This window comes from Nymphaea colorata, chromosome 8 (genome assembly GCF_008831285.2).
Source record: "Nymphaea colorata isolate Beijing-Zhang1983 chromosome 8, ASM883128v2, whole genome shotgun sequence".
NCBI lineage: Eukaryota > Viridiplantae > Streptophyta > Magnoliopsida > Nymphaeales > Nymphaeaceae > Nymphaea > Nymphaea colorata.
Window position 1 is genome coordinate 5610061 of NC_045145.1, and position 22757 is coordinate 5632817.

The window sequence follows — 22757 nt, forward strand, 5'->3', positions numbered from 1 at the left end:
TTTTTGTTGCAGCATTTTTAAAAAAAAACAGTTTTTTCGTTTTTTGTGTTTTTTGGAAAAAAACCAATTTTTGTGATTTATATATATATATAGTATTTGTGTGTGTCTGTGTACATGTGTAGGTCTTTTTATATCAATATTTATTTGGCATAATTGAATATATGGAAATTAATTAAAATAAAAAACACATTTCCAGCTAATATTTTGTGGATAATATTACCATTTTTTTAGTAGGTGTTTGGGTATATATATATATATACAAAGTACTACCATCTGAAATGCGATATTATGCCTTAGAACCCAAGAGAATAAATTTAAACAAGATACTTATGAGAGTACCTATTTAATCCAATAGCTACAAGTTCAACAAATTTGCTAAATTATGTGATTTTATCCAACTTTTACTAAATTCCAGGTTCATTCTTCGAAGAAACAAAGTATTTGAAAAACGTTTCTAAATTAATAAGAGTTCACTTATAAACTAATCTACGGATTAAGTAACCTCGATAACCAGCCAACCAAAGTTACAAGTAATCGAAAAAAGTTAAATTTCCATTGAGAATATGAATTCAAATTTCAAAGGACGGATAAGATGAAGTTGAAAAAAACCCAAAAATATGTTATGTTTTTGATTGAGTAAATAACAACGCTTTCTTTTGAAGATCAATTTGATTTGATATTTCTTGAGTGGTCAAGAATAACGCACAGATCTTCATTAGCAATACTAATACATCGCAAGGTCACATACTTTAGTTTTCTGCCAAAGAATTGTTAGGTATCTTTTTTCCTTGTTACCTGTAGTTTACATAGAATGGATCGCTGAAGTCCATTCCTGAGATTGGATGAAAGTGCTGGACCTTAAATATAATTTCCCTGGGAAAAGGTTCGCAGTCAACGAGTTACTGCAAATATATGAAGCCATTCTTCCTCTGCGGTCTAAAATTAGGGATTCATATTTTTTTTTTCTACATGAAATGGGCACGAATTATTTGAGGATTGTCGTGCTCGTTCAAGGTGTTATGGTTGTGACTATTGGCGATTCCTCTGGTTCCGTCTTAAAGGTTTGTGCGGAAGCGTAAGGGAAAGCCGGATGGCGGCGGCGGCGGCGGCTGCGGCAAGTGTTTGTGGCCAATTGAGGGGGGACGAACGTTTGGCACCCGTCGTAACCTCGTTCTCATGGCATCCTTGGAAGGTATGTTTCATTCTTGAACTTTCTTCGTTGTTTGGGTCCATTTGCATATTAGGTTTCTTCGTTCTTCGGGCTTTTCGTTCGTCGAATTTCCATGCATTTTTTTTTCCGTTTCTAACTCATTGATTTTTAACTTTCCTTCGCCTTGGGTTCAGATTTTTTGGTTTGAGCAGCGGCTTTGAATAGTTTTCTTTTTCTCAATTTCAGTACTTGATTGGAATTTATGGTTTACCCCACTATTGTGTTAAAGCTTCGTGTTAAATTACTCTGATCTTTGTTTTCCTGTCGGGAATTAATGTGGACAAGGTACGGGGAGTTTGAAGTCGGTCTTTTAGATGCGGAATGAATTTGTTTTGTATTTATGTTTCTTATAATTTAGCACCTATACGGAATGCAAGTTGTTATGCTTCTTGTTTTCTGCTACAATCTTCTTCACTTTGAATTGAGGTAGTGTACTCTATAATTTGGTGGGAAAGATGAGATTGCAAAGCAATGACGTTCTATCTCTGGATTCCATTGTTTCTCACTTGAAATTCACGAGTCACCTGAATTGTATTTTGGATAATTATCTATAGTGTGATCGAGCATCAAGAGTTCGATGCCTTGTTGTGCTTTCTTTGCTGCAAGACAGGTGCCAACAGAAACTTGGAGTGTGGTTACCTACTGAAAACAGGGTAATTATCAATGTGTGACCTTTATGTCCTAGCAACGGGTGGCTCCTTCCAATTGCACATTCAATTTCAAATTTGGCATCGATTTCAAGTTACAGAAGATGCGGCATTGATTTCATCGGTGTCAATCAACCGCTAATTGTGAACAATGAAAAACTATCGTTCGTCTCACTGCATGGTTGCCGAGTACTGGAAACAAGGTAACGATCAATATGTAAGTCAAAAGGTGCAGCATCGCTGCCATCAGTGTCAATCGATGAACAAAAATTTAAATATAACCATAGAAAAGGATACAAGCGTATCACAACAGAGAGAGACCTGAGCGATGCCTGGGGCACTTGAGGCTGGGTGAGCCTCAAATTTGAGTAGTCCAAGCGTAAGTTCAGTTATAGTAGAATATAGCGGTGGTTAACCACCGTTATAGATTTAGATGACTTCCACCAATGGCGAATAAAATCATCGCTATACTGTATAGCGGTTTAGATATCCTCGGTATAAACTGGTGTATATGCAATGATGTGCTGGCGGCAGTCTCAGATTCAGTACCTCTAACATGTCTTAGGGCTCATTTCTGCCTTGATTTTTTTTTTATTGATTGCATTGTTTAAATTTTGCTTACCTTATTTTTTGTTTAATTTGATTCATCAAATGAGTTAAGATCGAGAATCCTATTTTGCTGCTTGAAAAACCATATAGAAAAAACGATTATCAAGAAAACGAGCAGGTCTTTAAGTATACCATGGTAGTGCTTTCTTCTTCTTAATTAATTCACAACGCTATTTCTTCTAATTGCTTTGCATTTGAATTTGGTTTTGAACAAAAAACTATGAAGTAAAGGTTGTTCATTTCCTGAAATTCATCCGCAAATGGGCCACTTCCTATTTCGTATATATAAGGATGAATATGGTAAAAAGCTTTCACCAATGTTCGGTTCATTTATTAATCCAACAGGTATATTTTAGTAAATAAAAGATGATGTGCCCCCTTTTCTATCAAGTGATGTGCTTTGCAAACTGTCTATGGGATCTGCTTTAATTTGAAGCACTTCACTCCAAATCATCAGCTGCCAACTCAACAGAAAGTTCAACCATTTCCATAAGGAAGCTCGTATTCGGGTTGGATACGTAAGTCTCGTTAATTGGTTCCTTTCTATACATATCCCCTCCTCCGGTCTTGGAATATTGTACAGTTAACTTCTAGATAGCATACAAGCACCTTATCTTTAAATTAAAATAGCAAAATACAAAGAAAAAATTGCCATCTAAATTCTTTATGAAAATATTTGGTAGCTGGCTGCGCAAGCTAGTAACATAGAGAAAATGGAAGGCTTACAAAATATGTGCCAAACTTGATGATCTTATGTGATAATTAAACAAACATATATAAAGCAGTTTTTGTCAAATTTTATTTAAATGCATATACATTGAAATACCAAAAACGGAGCGTCATTATATATCTGTTAAATCTGGGTTTGTTTGGATCATAAAAAATGTAAAGCAGAAAAAATGAAAACTCAATGGTTCGACTTGCTAAGAGTCTGCATCCACAGCCTTCAAATTTCTCGCTCACTATCGTCACTCATCAACGAGGTTGGAGGTTCCCTTCACATTGTTATTTCCAAGTTTTCTTGCACTTGTTGTCGTTCATTGTGGGATAAATAAGACTTTTCAATATTTTACTTTGGGAAATAAGAGGCGCAGAGAGATTTGGCCATTTTTGTCTGCTCATTTAATCTAAGTAGCTAGTCTTTGAAAGGGGTACGGAATAGACATATACATGCACTTGACGATTTCTATTGACTTTGTCAATGTTCGATAACTTCATGACTTATTTTACGGTGAAATAAGGGAGTACATTTTTTAAAAGAAATATTTTAGACATAATCCTGACATATATGAATCCTTATTTGGACAAGAAGCTTTAATTCAAATTGGTTTCGAAAATGTTTTTTTTATTATTATTTTCGGCCGTTTACATTTTATAATTTTAAAAACACATATAGACTAAGATTAGTTTAAGATATGTTGCCTATATATCAAGAAAAGATAATTGCGTGTACATAGATGGTGGCCAGTCATTTTATTGACGATAATTTTTACAAGAAAATGTAATTTTGGATCTTGTTTCCACAAGGAGTTCCGTGCGCATCGATCTTGTTTTTTCTCTCTCCATGCTTGTTCAAGAGAAATTTGATATTGGTGGCAGGAAGTGTGGTGGTTGATATATGGCCAGGCGGCATATGACTTGTAGTTGTTGATGAAACACACTAAAGCGTACCGTTTAGAAAATATCCTTTTAAAAAATTAAATAGAAAATATCCTTTTAAAAAATTAAAAGGCAAAGCTCCACCTTCTTTGCACGCTTCAGTATGGCGAAGGCCCTTCCTTCTGGGGGAATGATTAAAAGAGAGGAAGAAGGACAATCAAGGAACCATCTTTGATTATAAAACCTATGGTTTCAATTGTTTAAGTAAGTATTGTACCTTAAATTGTAGTTGAATGAAAGAAAACGCCACATCCCCATTAAGAGAACTTTAAAAAAAAAAACACCTACCTTTAACAATTAAGCTTTTTTATTGTTAATTACGAAAATCCGTAAGTTTTTTAACTAACTAATTATACAATTGGAAAAAAGTTATAATTTGACCACCATAGTAGACTTTAAACAAAAACAAGTTAGTTTTGATTATGAGCTAGGAATAATAAAATCACAGTGCATGCTCTAGTGGGAAAGAGAAAGAAGCACGCTCTTCTACCTTGAAAAGGAATAGAAAAGTAGTCGTATATGAGTAGGCAAGAGGCGAAGCCACTACCCTTCCCCACCACCAGGGTTGAGGATTGTTTAAGAATTTAGGTGGTTCTATGATATACTCTTCGATTGTTGTATTGTCATCATTTAATGCCTATGGAAATGTTCTATGATATACTCTTCAATTTGATTGTTGTATTGTTATCATTTAATGCTTATGGAAATAACGCACACAAATATAGAAAAAAAAAAAAAAGTGATGATGCATTATCGGTGTGTTCATCAAACCAACCAGCTATCCTCACACCCTCAAGGTAATTGCATATGCCTCTGAACGACTAGTTGCCTTTGGGTCCGGTTCTCTTTGTTCATATATAAAGAATTTGTCTAACCGAAAAACCATGCGCCTTCTAAAATAACAGGAGAAATAGGATGCAGGAATTGTGTTAGGAGTTGAAAAGCGCTCATTTATTTTTCTTATTCACTCTGCACCGTTTTTTATTGGGCAAATCAACTATTTAATCATCTTGTCCAATTGTTTGATCTATAGGATACGGCGTCTCCCAATAGAGATCGTTTCTCAACGATCTCCACCCAACGAGGAGGTAAGAGGGGATGGAATAGTTGGGGGGGGGGGGGGGGGGGGGGGGGGGGGGTAAGAGAGAATTGGTGCTCTCATTTTTCATTTTATGTCATTTATATAGTAAAAAGTTGAATTAAGGGGCCTTGATCGTCATAGATTTCCCTCTTTCTGTACGTAGCAGTTGAAATCTTCAAATTTCCTAGTTTCTCTTTCAGTTTCTCCTGTGACTGTGGGAGAAGATGGGCTTAATCCTTCCCAAGGGCTCCCCACCATCAAAAATGCCTTCACAATAAGGTTGAATCAATGTGTAGGCCGACATCTAGCAACTCAGTTTCTCCATTTTTGTTGCTACTGCCATTCGTTCAAGTGGGCGGTCTCTCAGTTCTTCCCACAATTTGATGTTCTCGGTTTTTGCTTGTACGTGACCGTGGGATTAACATTTGGTTGGTTGTATGCCCGTTTCTTGGAAACCCATGGAGCTAAACAGAGGTGGGTTTGCAGAAATAGAGAATGTGGATGAGTTTGTCGAATCTCGATCCCATGAGACAACTCACGACCGTCCGCCGGAGGAGCATCGGTTGCTTCTCAATTCCACTTTATTTTGGATTATGTTGGGGAGATCAACGTTACCATGGATTTGAGTGGATTGTCATGGAAGCGGATTGATGATTCGGTAAATTTGGTTTCTTCGATTTTCATTTTACATTACCTTTTCTTTTGATCTATGTTCTTCTGTCTCCTGCCTTTTCTGATTCTGGATTTCTTTCTCTCTATTTGTTATGATAGAATTTATCCATGTCAAGGTTGTTCAATTTCTTATAAAATTTCTTTTATGAATTCACGTAACCCGCTTGGAGAACGGGGTACCGGCTTCAGGTATATGTATTTGTCGAATTCTCATCATAATTTTCAGTAATTCACATAGCAGAAAGGAAATTCACGTAAAACAGATAGTGTGTTTATAGACACAAACGTGCACATCATTATCTGTGAATTAATGATTCATGTGTATGCCATAGCATGTGTTACTTTCACCTTAAATGTGTATTAATGATTGTTGCGGGTTACTTTCACCTTTAGCCCACAAGTATCGAAGTGATGAACTGCATATATTAAACCACTCTTCCGAATGCAATTGCTTACGCTGATTCCCCTATATGTTCATGGCAGCTGGACACTTCTACTTGTCTCGAGATTCAGTTATTGTACAGGGGACTGTCAGAGATCAAATTTTCAGAGATACATGATATTGAACTTGCTAATTGGAGCTTGATTCATGAATGTCGCCTACTAGATGTTGGAAGGTAGCTCTTGAACTGTGACTCAGAAGTACCAATATGTTTATTGTCCTTCATTATGTTGCAGTAATTTATCGATCTTTTACATTCTGTCCTTTTTTGAAGATGCACCGATTTGTGGTACATGCATTCATCAGAACAAAGACAGAGCCTTCTCTTTGGGTTCTAGCAACGTATATGTTTCGACAGCCGTCTTTTGGTGTTTAAGAGATGCAACAATGGCCTCTCCGAGGCAACTTTTTTGTGTCTTCAGGTTTTTGTTCATCCATTTAGTGGAAAGGAAAAGGACGTCTGATATGAGAAAGTGTCTCTCCCATATTCACCCGTGCTAAACTGGTCTCAAAGTTATGAATATGACTAAATGTCACTTAAAACATTTTCACGCTTGACTGCGTGCCGGCAGTGCATTGAACTTAAAAGTATTTCTTAATATGCATTGGACTGGTGGACTACAAACTAGTGAATGGGGCACTCTCTTGTTCACAGACAATGATAAGAGTTGTAATCAGCTAAAAACATTGTTGTGTAGGTAGGTGATAATAACTCAGAGGGCAGGTCATGCATTGGACACCATGCTATCTCGTATAGATGAGGAACTCAAGGCCTATGATGGTGTTGTTTCTATAGTAAGTTCCTTGATGTGAGTCTGAACAGGTTTTTTCTTTTCAAAGAAAGCATGCTACGGCCCTGCTGATGAGAAATTTGTCAGCCTTCTAAGATGACATTAGGCTGCTCTTAGATCTGGTCTATATCTAGATTATTAAAGCAAATACTCCAAATGAATGAATATCATGAATGTTTTATCTGACGGCAGAACAGTACGATTGGTCAATTTTATCTGAATGAATATCATGAATTCCATCTGAAAAAAAAAAATAAGGTAATATGGTTCAATTTTCTAGTTTTCAGGTGTTGATCTTTCAGGTAATATGGTAGATTCCTAATCTGATGCAACACGTTTAGAAAATTTAGACTGTTGTAGTGACAAGGTGTGTAACTTAAAATATTATATAGAGTTAACCTTTTAGGGTGTTTTTGAAGTTCAAGTTGATTCAATTTATTTCCTTTGATCATTTAGCTATTTTTATCTAAATGGTTGTGGGCAGGTTTGGAGCTGGAACTATTATAGAGGCTATTTATTGGGCCTGCTGCAGCAATTGATAATCTCTCCAGATTGGTGTGCAAAGAGTTCAAACTATGAGTACAAGAAATCTGTGAATTTTTTTTTTTAATTTCTACATTTCTGTTCATTTCAGTTAGAGCTGGCTCATCTCTAACACAGCCTTCACCCTGTCCCGAACATTGACGTATATGGCCTTGTTCCTTCAGAAACTATCGAGCTCGATGAAGAAAACTTTCTTTACGCAGAGTTTGGGATTGGATTTGTCTGAGATGGTTGTTCATTTCCCAGTGGACGGCGTGCCATGAACTATAGGCTCAAGCCATTCACATTGCTTGGTGGCCAGTTGCCTAATCAAATGAGGCTGATGCCTTCTGGGTGCACGAATTTGTGCTCAGTGAGCATGGGATATGATTTGAAGGATTTCATAATACCCTTGTTGGGAGCTGTGTTCTAGTAAAGTTTTGCAGCGCTTGCAAACACGGGAAGTGGGCTCATTCACCCTCAAGACCCAAGTATAGGAAAGTATGAGGGTGCCAAAGTGCCATTGGGTCTTATTGCCTTTCAATCAATGAGGCAAACTCTTACGTGATCATCTCGATTGACCAGACCTCCATGAAGTTCTTAAATTTAATTTCAATTCGTGGGCATTTGACCATTTTCATCACCGTGAAGGAGAGAAATCGTGAGCTTACGGGCATCGACAGGCAACGAAGGGAGAGTTGAAGGAGATTCTTGCAGATCTCGACGATCCCAATGGCGTGGTGCCGATCCATATCATCACGCATGTATCGAGATGGTAACCCATGCCTGTTAGTTTCTGCATTTTATTTACGATCACGGTATCTCTCTCTTGATTGAAAAACCGAGTGCTTAGGTTCATAGGGACATTTTCGTTGACCACCATGGAGAAGTTCCCCTGTTAATTTGTGTCGATTCAACGCCGAAGCGTTACTATCCTGACCTTGATTCTGCTGCAAATTTTCGTGAAATTTTCACTAGTCTATGCGGAAACCGCTTGCAAATTAAGGGCATAGGCATCCTTGGAAGGTATCTTTCATTTTTCAACTTCTTTCTTGTTTAGGTTCATCGTCTTTCGTTTCTTCGTTTTGGCTTTCCGAATTTCCATTTCTTGTATATTTATTAGTTGTTTTCTTTTCTTAGCTTTTTAACTCATTTTCAACTTTCCTTCGCCTTTTTGGTTCCCAATTGTTTTTTTTTTTTTTTGAGCAGCGCTTCTGAATAGTTTTTTTCTCAATTCTAATATTGATCGGATCCGAAGCTATGGTTTACCCCACTATTGTGTTAAAGCTTGGTGTCAGATTATTTTATTCTTCGTTTTTTTGTTGGGAATTAATGTACGGATGGTACCGTGAAGTTCGAATGTCTCCTAGATGCGGACTGAAATTATTATTTTCCTACGTTTCTTATAATTTAGCACCCAAGTTTGTTATGCTTCGTGTTTTCTGCTACAATCTTCTTCAGTTTGAGGTAGTATTGGGGAGGATGAGATACTGTCAAGCAATGATGTTAAGCGCTTATGTCCTTAAGTGCGGGATTCTATTGTTTCTCACATAAAAATTCAGGTTCACCTGAATATTTTGGGGAATTATCAAGTGCGAGTTTGATGCCTGTGTTCTGCCTCCATCACTCTGCTTGTCGCTTGTATGTCCTAACAACGGGTGGCGCCTTTCAATTACACGTCAAATTTCAAATTTGGCATTGATTTCAGATGGCCGTATGGTAGGCTTGTTCTGGTTTAACCTTTCATTGATTTCGAGAAGGTAATAGGAATCTATTATTCAAGTACAGTACTTATGGTCTTGAAGGTTTTATGCCAAAGGCGCTTTGTCCTAAGTAAATAATAAAAGTACAGTACATTTTCCTTTTCAAGTGCAGTGGAGGATTTGGTAACTAGGGGGAACTAATTGCCTCTTAACAAGGCTACGGACCTGGGGTACCCAGTACCCTTTTGTTGGATATGGAAACTTAATTTATAACTTGCGCACTTTCGCCGGTCAGATCGCCCAACATGAGTAATTAGTTCTTGACTTCTAGCAAGACAACCTCGTTTATTGTGTTCATCTCTTTATTTATGGGCACACTTTCTTAGATGCTACAAATAAAGGCATAAAAGTCGCTTTTAGATGCACGCGAAAATGACTGTTTGAAGCCCAATTATTTTTCCTTCAAAATGTCATTTTCAACATGTTTGGGCGCGCTAGAAAGAATTTTGGCCAGCCACTGGTACAAACCGACTTTGATTGGTATCAACCACGAGCCAGCATCATTTGCAATGTATACGAAACTCTCTCTCTAAGTGATGGTAGGGTAGTGCAATTGGTCGGGTTAGATGGTGTGTTATAGTCATGTCCTCAGTTCGAACCTTGAAGGGTGCCATCCTCATGGAATTCAGCAGTGTTTATCTTGAGATTAAGAGTGCCAATATAAGTTCAAGTGGATTGGTTCTTGTCCTCTCTCTCTCTCTCTCTCTCTCTCTCTCTCTCTCTTTCCCTAAGTCGAGCCACCAAACTCCCTAAAAGAGAGGGTTTTAGAAGAATCGATGGCATTAGGGCCCTCGAGGGAATCCCCTTTAGTCGAGGATTCTGGTGTTGAAACCCTCAACCAAGTGTTTTTAGTCGGTTCAAATGAGAATGAGAAACCTTTAGTAGGGTTTGTTGAGAAACCTTTGACCGAAGGATTCAAAAAAGCTTGGCCGAGGGCGAAAAGCCTCAATGGAGTGTCATAACCACATTCCCAGCTATCATCTGCCTCCATGGTAGGAAGGAGCCTCAAGCAAGAGAAATGTTGCATTTAAACAAGTTCGAACTCCAACATAGTCTATCAAGTCAAGCTCAAGGAGACTTTGTAAAGCTTGACTGGAGTTCAAGTCAAGCTAGTGCTGGTTGATCTCAAGCTTGGCTCATGTACATCCCCATCTCTCTCTGATTGTGGAAGTGTTGCTCTCGCTCTCTCAATTTGTGGCGGACGTGCTAGGTCAAGGGTAGGGCGTGGCTCACCAAACCCCACCTTCCTTAAAATGTCATAAGCCACAGAAAAGGTACCCAATACAATGATCTTCCTCCTTGATCCCCTCCCACACTAGAGAAAAGGTATCCAGTCGTCTTTTACCAACTGGTAGTGATGGATCCGGCGTTGCCTCGCTGGCTGACTTCAATTAGTCCCAGTTCGACAGGCCGGTGAGTCAAGTAACAAGGTTTATTGCAAGTAATTTATCTTGCCCGGCTCATCTTCATAAATTTTATCCTCTTTCCCATATTCTAGTGGTTCCAATGTTTCGTTATCACCGTGCAGGAACTTTAGACAACTTTTGTGCTTTCACTGAGACATATATGCAAAATACAGAAACATGTAAAATTACCAAGGACGGGAAGGTAGAAAAACACAGAATGAATAGAAAGAAACTACAGTTTTTTTATCTTCCTAATAGCATTACATATATGTACGAGCGTGAAGATAAATCTTCATGAGAATATGAGCTGGGCTTCATTGTAGAATTGCAAGTGGGACAGAATACAAGGTGCTCGTCCATTTCTTAGTTTTTAAGCTTCGATAAGCTATTAGAATGGCTTCCAATAATTGCAAAACGTTAGAAGCAACATGTACCATTTTAGTAGTATGTTATAATCAGCTGCGAAAAGGCCCACAGTAATCCAACGGTAACAATTAGGTTTGGAATTTTAATGCTTTCATCAAATAAGTCATTTTAAAATCTGGAATCAAAATTTCAGGCTGTCAAACGAGGAAACTGACACTTGGAATTTTCATTCCAGTTCCAGTTTCAGGTGATGTAATTCTCGAATTTTGATTCCAGAATCAAAATTCCAGGTTACCAAATGCCCCCAAATTATTATTTGGTTTGACCTCTGGAAATATATATACGCGTATATGGTTCATTGGAAAAAAACATCTCATGCAAATATTATTAAAGAGCGCATTATCATGTCCAATGTTTCCGGAAACCTGCATAGACACTGAGGGTGGTAACCCCTGTATGCTCGCCAGGCATTGTCGACCCTCACTAGCACTTGAAGCAAATGCTTCTTGTGACAGCCGCTTGTTAATTAAATGACCTCCAATGCCTGAAGAATGTCAGCCTCCACATCTTCATAATCTTCGACTCCCATACTAAATCGAACCAGTGAGTCCTTGATCCCATATTCAGCTCTCTCAGGCGGAGTAAGATCCCTGTTCATTAGAGCAAACATAATCACTCAAACGAAGAACCGAAGAGGCAGTACATGCCACTAAATAAATCTCAACCAAAAGCTGGTGTCGATAATAGCTCGTTCAATCAAGAAATGGCCAAATAATGTAGCTCACTGAATCAGAAAAGGCTGAGATATCGGAAAAATGTTTCCTTGATTTATCCGGCAAACCTGGCCTGCAGTTCCATTGCATGTCTTGCAATAGTCGGGTAAAAACTATTCATTTCAAGCTGTGGTCTATCCGCTATCATTTTCTATTGGAAACTTAAGACCTTTATTTACGAGCAAATTTATGCTTAAAAAAGACAGGACGCATGCGTGTGTGCAGGTGAGAGAGAGAGAGATTGAGATACCAATAGGACATGATAGTGGGTGGATCCACAATGCTTTCACAGCCTCCAAATGATGGAGCAAGATAAGGAATCCTCAAGGAGTCAACGAATTTCCTCGTAGTATTCAGATCCCCAGACACCTGCCGAAGAATGAAATAATCAATAAGTATTCTAGGAGAGCCAGCTGTTGCATCCAAAGGCAAATGAAAAAAGAATATTAATACACACCTCAAAACTGACAACACCACCAAAGCCTTTCATCTGTTTAACAGCTATGTGGTGCTCTGGGTGGCTGGGCAGGCCCGGGTAATGGACACGTGAAACCTGAAAATTTTTAGACATCATAACCAAGTAGCAGAGACACCTAACGGACAGGAATACTTGTCTTTAAATTTAGAATTGTGCTTGTGAGCTATGAAGTTAGAACTAAAGCAGCAGACTATTGTTGTCTGAGAACAGTATCATACCTTTTCTGAACATCGTCCATTATTAAGGAACCATGTATATATATATATATATATATATATATATATATATATATATATATATATATATATATATATATATATATATATCACGAATATGGATAATTGTTTCAAAATAACTAAATAAAAATGCCAAAAAACAAGTGAAAACATGATGCTTTGAAAATATAGCCAGATGAAAATATTGAAAAAAAATTTATCTTTCAAAAATCACTTTTAACATATTTTAAATCTTTTTAATAATTTACAAATGCACTAAACCATTTACAGATGCATGCTTAGCCTTTAAAACATCATATCCAACTGCCTGTAATTCACAAAGAGGCACTTGTGCTTAATGTCCACCTTTTAACTGCAACTATGTATAAGCTAGTGGAACAAAGTTATCCACAGATTTTATTAATTCCCGCTCGTTTCCCTTTGTTCAAGACCTAGAAGGATAATTGTTTTGACGCTAGTGCAGTTAAACTTTGTTTAATCTCCATGTTCAAGATCTTCCCATTTACAATTTTCAATTATTTGGAGCTCCTTGCAGACCAATAGATTCCACCACTTGGTATATTGTTTGAATCAATAGTATCTCTCTCTCTCTCCCTCCCTTCCCACTTTGCTGAAGCACAAAATTATTCCAGTCTTTCAGAAATATCTATTCTTATTCATTGGAGCTCAAAAACGTGCCAGTTTTAGACATCTAACTTTGTCTGGTTTGCAATAGATTGAAGCACATTTGAAACGCAACTATCACTTTTTTTTTGTCCCGAACTTCACTTCAGAACAAATCTTGATGCACAATCATGGCCACTTCACATTCAGAAACCATGAGAGAGGAGAGATGCTGGAGGCCTCCAGAAGCTTCGGAGGTCAATATTCATAGCCCTTCGCACATAGGGGGATGGAGTTGTCCTTTGGTTTAATGCAAAGGACAACTATGTGACATGCTTGAAAACAGCATCCACACCCATGTCGCTGTCGGTGTGGTTGTGCGTGCTGGTGTGGCTCTAACATGGCATTTAACACGGTCAACACACATCAGCTGCAGTCAACTGCACCTGACCAAATTTGTCCTATTTTTGACATGCACTCGACTCATGTCAACAGTGAGTCAGGTGCTGTCAACCTGCACAAAGACATGCTTGTCCTTTTTCTCAAAAAAAAAACTTGAAGTAAAAAGGGTTTTCTTCAATTGAAGCCTTAGTTTTTGGTTTTTATACATGTGTTGGTGCCCTATTGGCCTGTTCTTATCAACTCCAGCCCAAGCTGTCCAACCGTTAATATTTAGCCTGGTCAGATACTAGTCTTATTAATAAAGTTCATTATTTGATTTACTTGCATTAATGTCAATACTTTGTAGACTTCATGACTCCTTAGATACCAATCAATACAATTATTTTAGTAAATTGTTCAACAATTCTGTGTGTGTGTGTGTGCCTTCATGTGTGTTTTTCCATACTGTTAACACCCCAAATTTTTTCCATCTCAGTCGATATGGATGCAATTTCAAAATCTTACAAAAGAATTTCACAAAACAATTGTTTAACTTCATAGAAAATTTCGAATCTAAACATAATTTAGGTTCAAGTCATGAATTCAACTCGTAGCACAAACCCCAAGGCAGGATTACGAGTCCAAATCCTAATCCAATATTCAAAATTGGATCCACATTCGGTTTTGAAATTCAAATCCAATTAGAAAACTTAAATCCGAAGACTATATCTAATTCAAGATATAAATTGCCAAATGGGACCCACATGTGGGCCCACCTACTATGCATGGCCAAGAGCCCACCCATGATGTTAAAATATAAATCCTTCACCAGCACGTTGAAGAGGAGTCTCTTAGGATTCCACCTCCTTGTAGAATGTGTTAAAATATTTAATGTCCTTGTAACATGTGAAGAGTCTCCTAGGATTCCATGTTATAGTTAATATCCTTGTTATATGGGAAGTCTCCTAGGATTCTATGTTGTAATTAATATCCTTGTAATATGTGAAGTCTCTTAGGTTTCTATGATGTAATTAATGTCCTTGGAGCTTGTGAAATCTCCTAGGATTCTAGGATTGGAGACTCTTAGAATTCTGAAAATGAGATTATAAATAGAGGCCGTGCAAACCATTTTGGCTACGGCTTCTTCTCCTCAGTTTCTTCTTGTTTTCATTCTCTCTCTCTCTCTCTCTGCGTGAGTGCTGTTTTCGGGTTACAGATATTGGTGCTACATTTCTATCATGGTATCAGAGCGCCAGGTTACGTTATCTCTACCAAACGAAATGCCCAAACAGGTCTGATCTGGTTAGAACTCTTTTCTCATCTTGTCTCTATCCTGAATTTACTTTTCCCTTGCGCAATTCTTGTTCCTTTTTCTTCTTGCTTACCAAGGACACATCTTGTTATATCGTGTCTTCTTTCCCTCTCATCTTCTACCTATATACCATTCCTTTCTGCTGTCATGGAAAACCTTTCGCATTCTGGCATGTCCTCAAGTTTTCTTCCTCACCTTATTACCGAAAAACTCAACCATGAGAATTATCTGATCTGGAAAAGGCAAATCATGCCTTTCATAAGAAGTCAAGGCCTCTTTGGACATCTCGATGGTTCAACAAAGGCTCCACCAATATCCGTCTTACAGGAAATAAAAAATGAGGCAGGAGAAGTTATTGCTGTTCATGAAGACAACAATCCTGAACATGCTATGTGGATGAGACGTGATCAAAGTCTGGTTGCGTATATTTTGTCCACTTTATCTCAACAAGTGTTACTTTCAGTTTCTGATGATTGTACTGCAGAAGAATTATGGGAAACCCTTGCTGATACCTTTTCCCAAATATCAGAAGCTCGAATTATGTACTTAAAGAAAGAATTTCAGAATTTGAGCAAAGGTTCAACGTCTATCATGGATTATTTGGGGCGTATTAAGGCCGTCGCAGACCAACTTGCTGCCTCAGGGAATAACATTTCTGATAAGGAAAAGGTGCAGCAAACCTTGAATGGACTTGGGCATGATTATCATGCTTTTATTACAGCTCTTGAGGTCCTTCCTGTTCTGCCTTCCTTCAACGAACTACAAGGTAAACTTCTCCAACATGAAATGAATATGAAAAGAGTCATTGAAAGGACTGATCAAGAGAACTCCCAAAATGTGTTGGCTATGAATGTAAAGTTTGGTAAGAGCCATGGGAACTCCAACCATGGTGGTCGTGGCATTCTACCAACACCACATAACCAAGGTATGTCTCCTTTGGATACTTCAAGAAAAATACCAATTTGTTTTCAGTGCAACAAGAAAGGACACATGAAGGCACAATGTTGGTTTAATCCTCAAAATAAAAACAAAGGGGTAAGACATGATTATAAACAAGGAGGACAAAGTTCTAAATCCACCGCTGAAGATATGCAACAGCTATTGATGGCCGCATTCTCAAAGATGACTATAAAGCAAAATGAGCAGGGAGAATGGTTCTTGGATTCAGGTGCAGCTACCCATGTGACAGGAAATGCAGGTAAATTGACTAACTTATCCCCTCATTACGGTAGAAGTTGCATTATAACAGGTGATGGAAAATCTCATCCTATTACACATATTGGAAATGCACATATTCCATTGTCATCCTCGTCTCTATCACTGTCTAATGTTGTTCTTGCTCCCAATATCAAAAAGAACATCATATCCATTTCTAAACTCATTGATGATACAAGCTCTTCTGTTGAATTCACACCTTCTTCTGTCTATGTCAAGGACCTCCAAACGAAGAAAATGTTCGCTAGAGGGGAGCGTCAAGGGAATATGTACGTCCTCAAGGAATGTCTACCCAAGGATTCATCCACTTTTGATATAGGATTGAAGACATTTTCTCTTTCCCATAATGCGTCATCAGTGCCAAGTTCTTGCCATTTTCAATCAAAAGTAAGGGGTCCTAACCAATTTTTGGAGTCTGATTTGTGGCATAGTCGGCTAGGACATTGTGGTCGACATTTCATTGAAAAACTTGTCACAGATAGTCTCATTCCAAGATCAAGTTTACCTCTTACTTCAAGTGTCAAAAAATGTTCAAGTTGTGGACTTTGTAAGAGTCATGTTTTACCTTTCCATAATATAAATCAAAGGGCTTCCAAACCTTTTGAAACTATTTTTTCTGATGTATGGGGGCCAGCCCCTATTGATTCCATGTCTGGGTCAAGATATTATGTCTTATTCATTGACTCTTACTCACGTTTCACCTGGATTTACTTCATGAAACACAAATCAGAAGTACCTCACATATTTCGAAACTTCTATGCCATGATTCAAACTAAATTTTCATCCAATGTGGTGCATTTTCAATGTGATGGAGGGGGAGAATATTCCTCGCTTGATTTTATTGAATTTCTACGTGAAAAAGGGATAACTAGACAAATTTCCTGCCCTTACACACCACAACAAAATGGTGTAGTTGAGCGGAAACATCGACATATAGTTGAAAGCGCCATGAGCATGATGCATGATACTAATGTGCCCATTTCCTTGTGGACTGAAGCCTTCCATACTGCTGTATACATAATAAATTGTTTGCCTATGACACTCTTGATGTCTAAATCGCCATATTTTACACTCTTAGGCAAACAACCTGATTACAAGAACTTGAAGGTTTTTGGTTGTGTATGCTATGTTCACGTTGATGCTGCCTTGAGGAACAAGTTTCAAGACAAAGCTATTCAATGTAGATTCGTTGGATATGCTGATGAATATAAAGGTTTTCGATGCTATGATCCAACAACTAAACGTATCAAAACTTCAAGAAATGTCATTTTTGATGAACATAGTTTTGATAATACAAATGAAATGCCTATGACCATTGAATCTTATGATCCCTGGACCAGTACACAGTTATTCAATGCAGATCCTGTTATAGAAAATGATGTGCCTCAAAGTGAAGATTCAGAGAGAGCAATACAACCGTCGGATATGGCTCAAAGTGAAAATCAAGAAGATCCAACACAGTCATCAAGTCATCACGAAAACAATAATGAACAGAGCAACGATGCACATCGGTATTCGGGTCTTATCTACAGTCGACGACTAAGGGACAGAGATGCTCACAATGAAGAAGACAACATGCCCCACCTTAGAAGATCCCAACGCATTCGTCATCCCATTCACAGGTGGGTTAGCTATGATTCTTTATCACTTGATTTTCAGTTATTCATGGCAAAAGTTGGTAAGGAGGAAGAACCTACTTCATTTGATCAAGCATCAAAATCACATCATTGGAGAAAGGCTATGAAAGAAGAAATGGATGCCTTGCATGAATGTGGAACATGGGAGATCGTTCCGAGGCCACACGAAAAGAACGTAGTGGGCTCCAAATGGGTATACAAAATTAAATACAAACCTGACGGCAGCATAGAAAGACACAAAGCAAGGTTAGTAGCAAAAGGGTTTACACAACAATATGGAGAAGATTATGATGAGACATTCAGCCCTGTGATCAAAATGGGAACAATTCGCGTGATTATATCATTGGCAGTTGAATATGGATGGAGACTACATCAAATGGACGTGAAGAATGCTTTTCTTCATGGTGATTTAAGGGAGGAAGTATATATGGAACAACCTCCAGGATACACGAAAGGAGACTCTCATGCATGGGTTTGCAAACTAAGAAAATCTATTTATGGACTTAAAGAGGCCTCACGTTCGTGGTTTGACAGTTTCTCTTGCAAGATTCAAGAATGTGGTTTTCGGAGATGTCCTCTAGATCACTCTCCATCAACTTATGACATTCACAGATGCAGATTGGGCTGGAGATCCCGATCAAAGAAAGTCCATTTCTGGTTTTTGTATTTTCATTGGACGTAATCTTGTGTCTTGGAGTTGTCGAAAGCAAAAGGCAGTAGCAAGATCCAGCACTGAAGCTGAATACAGATGCATGGCTGCAAGTACTGCTGAAGTTACATGGGTTAGACATTTGTTAGAAAACATTGGAGAAAAGATTAAAACATCAATGTTAATGTGCGATAATCAAAGCGCTATTAACATTGCCTTTAATCCCGTACAACATGGTCGAACAAAGCACATTGAGATTGATCAACACTTTGTTAGACAAAAGGTGGAAGACAAGGAAATTCAGCCTATTTATGTTCGTACAGATGAACAAGTTGCAGACTTATTTACAAAAGGATTAACAAAGGAACGATTCTGGTTTCTAAAAGGCAAGTTGTACATGGTGCAAAACCATGCACAACTTGAGGGAGGGTGTTAAAATATAAATCCTTCACCAGCACGTTGAAGAGGAGTCTCTTAGGATTCCACCTCCTTGTAGAATGTGTTAAAATATTTAATGTCCTTGTAACATGTGAAGAGTCTCCTAGGATTCCATGTTATAGTTAATATCCTTGTTATATGGGAAGTCTCCTAGGATTCTATGTTGTAGTTAATATCCTTGTAATATGTGAAGTCTCTTAGGTTTCTATGATGTAATTAATGTCCTTGGAGCTTGTGAAATCTCCTAGGATTCTAGGATTGGAGACTCTTAGAATTCTGAAAATGAGATTATAAATAGAGGCCGTGCAAACCATTTTGGCTACGGCTTCTTCTCCTCAGTTTCTTCTTGTTTTCATTCTCTCTCTCTCTCTCTCTCTCTCTCTCTCTCTCTCTCTATCTATCTTCCTGCGTGAGTGCTGTTTTCGGGTTACAGATATTGGTGCTACATTTCTATCACATGAGGCCACGCACCCCATCTTTTTCAAAAGATCTCTCATTAAAAATCTCCAGTTTCAATAAGAGGTAGATAAGATCGTCATTGAACTCCATGGAAAAAGAGAGATATTTATCTCTCTTCCTCTATTAATTAAAAAGGAACTCTCTAATTAAAGAGAGGCCTTAGATCCAAAGAAGCAATAATTGCTTCTAAGCAACCTACTCAAGGCAAGTAGGCTCACCTAGCTGCACCTAGATGTGGCGCCAACCTCACTAAGCTTAGTCAACTTAACCTTAGCTAGTCAAAACTAGTCAAAAGTTGGCTACCCCATGATCCACCTACTGGATAGAGATAGACCTTGACTAGATCAAGTTTACATTGACTAAACTTAGTCAAAATGAAAATCAAAATTGAGCTCAATCAAAGCATAACCAAGTACTTTCCAAGCTCAAATTCGTCCAGTCTACTCAAACCAAGTCAACATAAGCTCACAAAATGAGCTTTGACGTTGGTCAATTGGTCAAATTTGACCAAATTTGGACAACTTTGTCCTCTCATGGTCAAATTAATTCATAGAACCCAAATTCGTTTTTCTATGTAAATCAAATACACATTTGAGTTTGTCAAATGCACAAATCAAATACCAAATTGAAAATCAATATTTCAAATTGAAATTTGATTCAATTAAATCCATTTTCAAATTGAATTGCAGATATAAAATGTCCTTTTTAAAACCAAATTTGACAAGATTTTCACAATCATGAAAAGAATTTACAATTCAATAACATTTAGAGCTTAGTCACTAGGTTTGAACTTTCAACCCTAGTTACAAATACTGTTAACAGCTTTTAAACGGCGAAGTTTTTTTTTTAGTATTTTTCGGCAAAAAATGTCTTGGGAAAATCTCAGAATTTTTTTTTCAATTTTTAAGAAAAAAATCCTGAAAATTAGGAAAAAGTAAAATAAATAAATGACTAAGAAGCAAACATAAAAATAACTTGCCAAAATAATAAAAAATGATTTTTTAGTAATGATAGAAATGAAGATAAATAATTTAACTTAAGCCTTAAACTTTAAAGCAAAAATAACGTGAAAGTAATGAGAAAATAATGTGATAAAAGCACGAAAAACTGTGAAAACTTCATTTAAGGTTTTTAAAAAAAAAATGGAAAAGATATAGGTTTTTTGTTTTCATTATTTTTAACATTTTTTATCAGATCTTTTTTGAAAAAACTGTTTTTTGTGACTATGATTGTAAATTCTTTAACCCTAGCAAGCTCAATTTGAAAAATAAAACCCGAGTCAAGGGTATTTTCATCAAGGTTTTCAATCAAACTAGGTGTTTAAAAACCTAAACCTTGACCCAAATTAGACTTGACTAGGTATGGATCATGGTTGACCAAGCCTAGCCGAGCACCACCAGCTCATGTTGTGGGCTAGTTGTGCTTGGTTGAAATCATTTAAGAAGATTAAAGGTAATTTAATCTTCATTTGTCAAGTCATCAATCCATGCATCATGGATTAAGCCACTAAAAAATGACTCCTCTAATCCATTGGACGAATTAGAGGCTGGCTGAGGTGGCAGCCAACTCATTTCCCAAATTTTAAATTAAATCAAAATCCAGCTTGTTATAGAGATGGACCACCTATTCTTCTTTTCCTCCCCTTTCCAATTTAATTTCATCTTTATATAAAAACCCACCTTGAGAGCCAAGGTAGGGGGACGACAACTTGAGATTTTTCCTAACATTTTTCTCTTAGTTGCAGCCAAGAGCAAGTGCAGCCAAGATCAGCAAAAGGAAGAAGGAAAAGAAGAAGAAGCCAAGGAGAGGAAGCCGTCGTCCCAAGCCTCTCTCTCTCTCTCTCTCTCTCTCTCTCTCTCTCACACACACACACACTCACTTTCTTATTTTCTAACCCTTGCTTTCGAACTTGCTAAGCTTGGGTACTTTAGTAGGCCCTTGTTTTAGGATTTTTTCGTTGTAAGGAAATCCTCTTCATCTCTGCCATTTCCACCAAGGAAGAACTCTTCTTTCAGCCTTGTTAAGCTCAAATCTTGGTCTAAATTCTTGCATAGGATTGCTGGATTTTGAGAACTAGCCAAGAGAAGCTCCAAATGCCTAGGCTGACCACAAGGCAGGGGCAATTTTAGCTTGTTTTTCATGCATTTTAGCTTCTTAATTCCATTTTAATTCCATATTTGTGGGGAGGGTTCTATTTCGATTATATTAATGGATGATGCATGCATAAACCGGTATGAATCAAATTTTGAAAAGGGCCCCAAGGCCACGTCCCTTCCAAAATAGCTAGCCTAAACAAATTCAATCTCCCCACCATGACTGAATTCCACTGTGAGCGAGCAATTTATATTTGCTACAATATATATAATTTAAATGCCTATTAGGGACGGATGCATTCTCATGAATGTGATCCACCCTTGCATGGCAAAATCATAGACAAACAAGCTTGAGCATTCTTCATTTTCTTCCATTTCGAGTCATTTTGATTCATGCATCCATGATTCAATTGATCAGGTGGTAGTGAAGATTAGAAAATAATTTTCCATCTTCCTACGTAAAAACTCAACTATGAACCATCATGGTTCATAAGCTAAGTAGTCCCTCTTTAATTTATCCATTTTAAAAGGCAAGATGCGTACGTATACATATATTATATATATATACACGTGCAAACCTATTATAAAACTAATTTTCCTCTTTAAAATCAGGTTGAAACGTGTTTTCAAACTGGTCCTCAGGGAAGGGAATCTTTATTTTGATCTTCATAGTTCAAAACTACAAGATCACTCAACATTTCATTTCAAAATTTTGTCTATTCCAGCAACACATGCGTACAATACATGCATATTGCTGAAACCAAACCATGATTTCATAAAATTTAACTTAAAATTTAAAGCTTCTACAATGATAGTTTTCAGCCAGTGGCTATTTTTCATAGAACTAGAAAAAGTTCTAATTTTATTTAAATTGGCACCCTAAGAATATTTTTAGTAGCTACTGATTTCATTTACCAATTTCCAGATTAGAATGGAATTAATCAATGTCCCAAAAATGCTGCAAAATCATAATTAATAATCTAACTTTTATTTCTCCAAAAGAGAAAATCCAATATGCTGAAATCATCCAAAGAATGGATGAATTCCTTGATGTGAAATTTGAAATTAAACTTGGTTTAAGAAAAGCAAGTTTCTAAAATTCAGAGTGTATATCTAACGCTAATGGGAACATGTTCTCAAGAGGAACATTCCTCTTGCTGATTTAGATGTTTAACTAGGGAGAAGTTAACAAATTTGCAATAATTTTATTATCATTTTCTAAGAATCAAACTTCCTTTGAATCAACATTTCTGATTTTCAGCCATTTAAATCACTATAAAATATGATTTTATAGCAATTTTGATACAAAGTGGAT

The 22757-nt window shown here is 37.3% G+C and overlaps 2 protein-coding genes across 4 annotated transcripts in view; one reads left to right on the top strand and one right to left on the bottom strand.

The window, feature by feature from the left end:
- Nucleotides 1-866: 866 nt before the first annotated feature.
- LOC116258429 (ceramide kinase-like) lies at nucleotides 867-7856 on the top strand. Of its 3 annotated transcripts, none has more exons than XM_031635577.2 (3): nucleotides 867-1192; nucleotides 6362-6495; nucleotides 6595-6967. In XM_031635577.2, exons 1-3 carry the CDS (start codon nucleotides 1091-1093, stop codon nucleotides 6656-6658), a joined length of 300 nt encoding a protein of 99 aa, XP_031491437.1. In that variant the 5' UTR covers nucleotides 867-1090; the 3' UTR covers nucleotides 6659-6967. The 3 variants fall into 3 exon arrangements, with proteins under 3 accessions (XP_031491437.1, XP_031491438.1, XP_031491440.1); XM_031635578.2 differs by lacking the exon at nucleotides 6595-6967 and adding an exon at nucleotides 7596-7856 and having other exon boundaries at nucleotides 887-1192; XM_031635580.2 differs by lacking the exon at nucleotides 867-1192 and adding an exon at nucleotides 5270-5864 and having other exon boundaries at nucleotides 6595-6982.
- Nucleotides 7857-11526: 3670 nt separating this feature from the next.
- Nucleotides 11527-22757, bottom strand: part of LOC116259663 (cystathionine gamma-synthase 1, chloroplastic) — a 29935-nt gene continuing 18704 nt past the window's right edge. The window contains exons 9-11 of the mRNA XM_031637528.2: nucleotides 12399-12494; nucleotides 12192-12310; nucleotides 11527-11818 (exon numbers count right to left, since the gene is read on the bottom strand). Of these exons, the coding sequence (XP_031493388.1) occupies nucleotides 11695-11818; nucleotides 12192-12310; nucleotides 12399-12494 (339 nt within the window). The 3' untranslated portion in view covers nucleotides 11527-11694. The remainder of the gene's footprint in view (nucleotides 11819-12191; nucleotides 12311-12398; nucleotides 12495-22757) is intronic.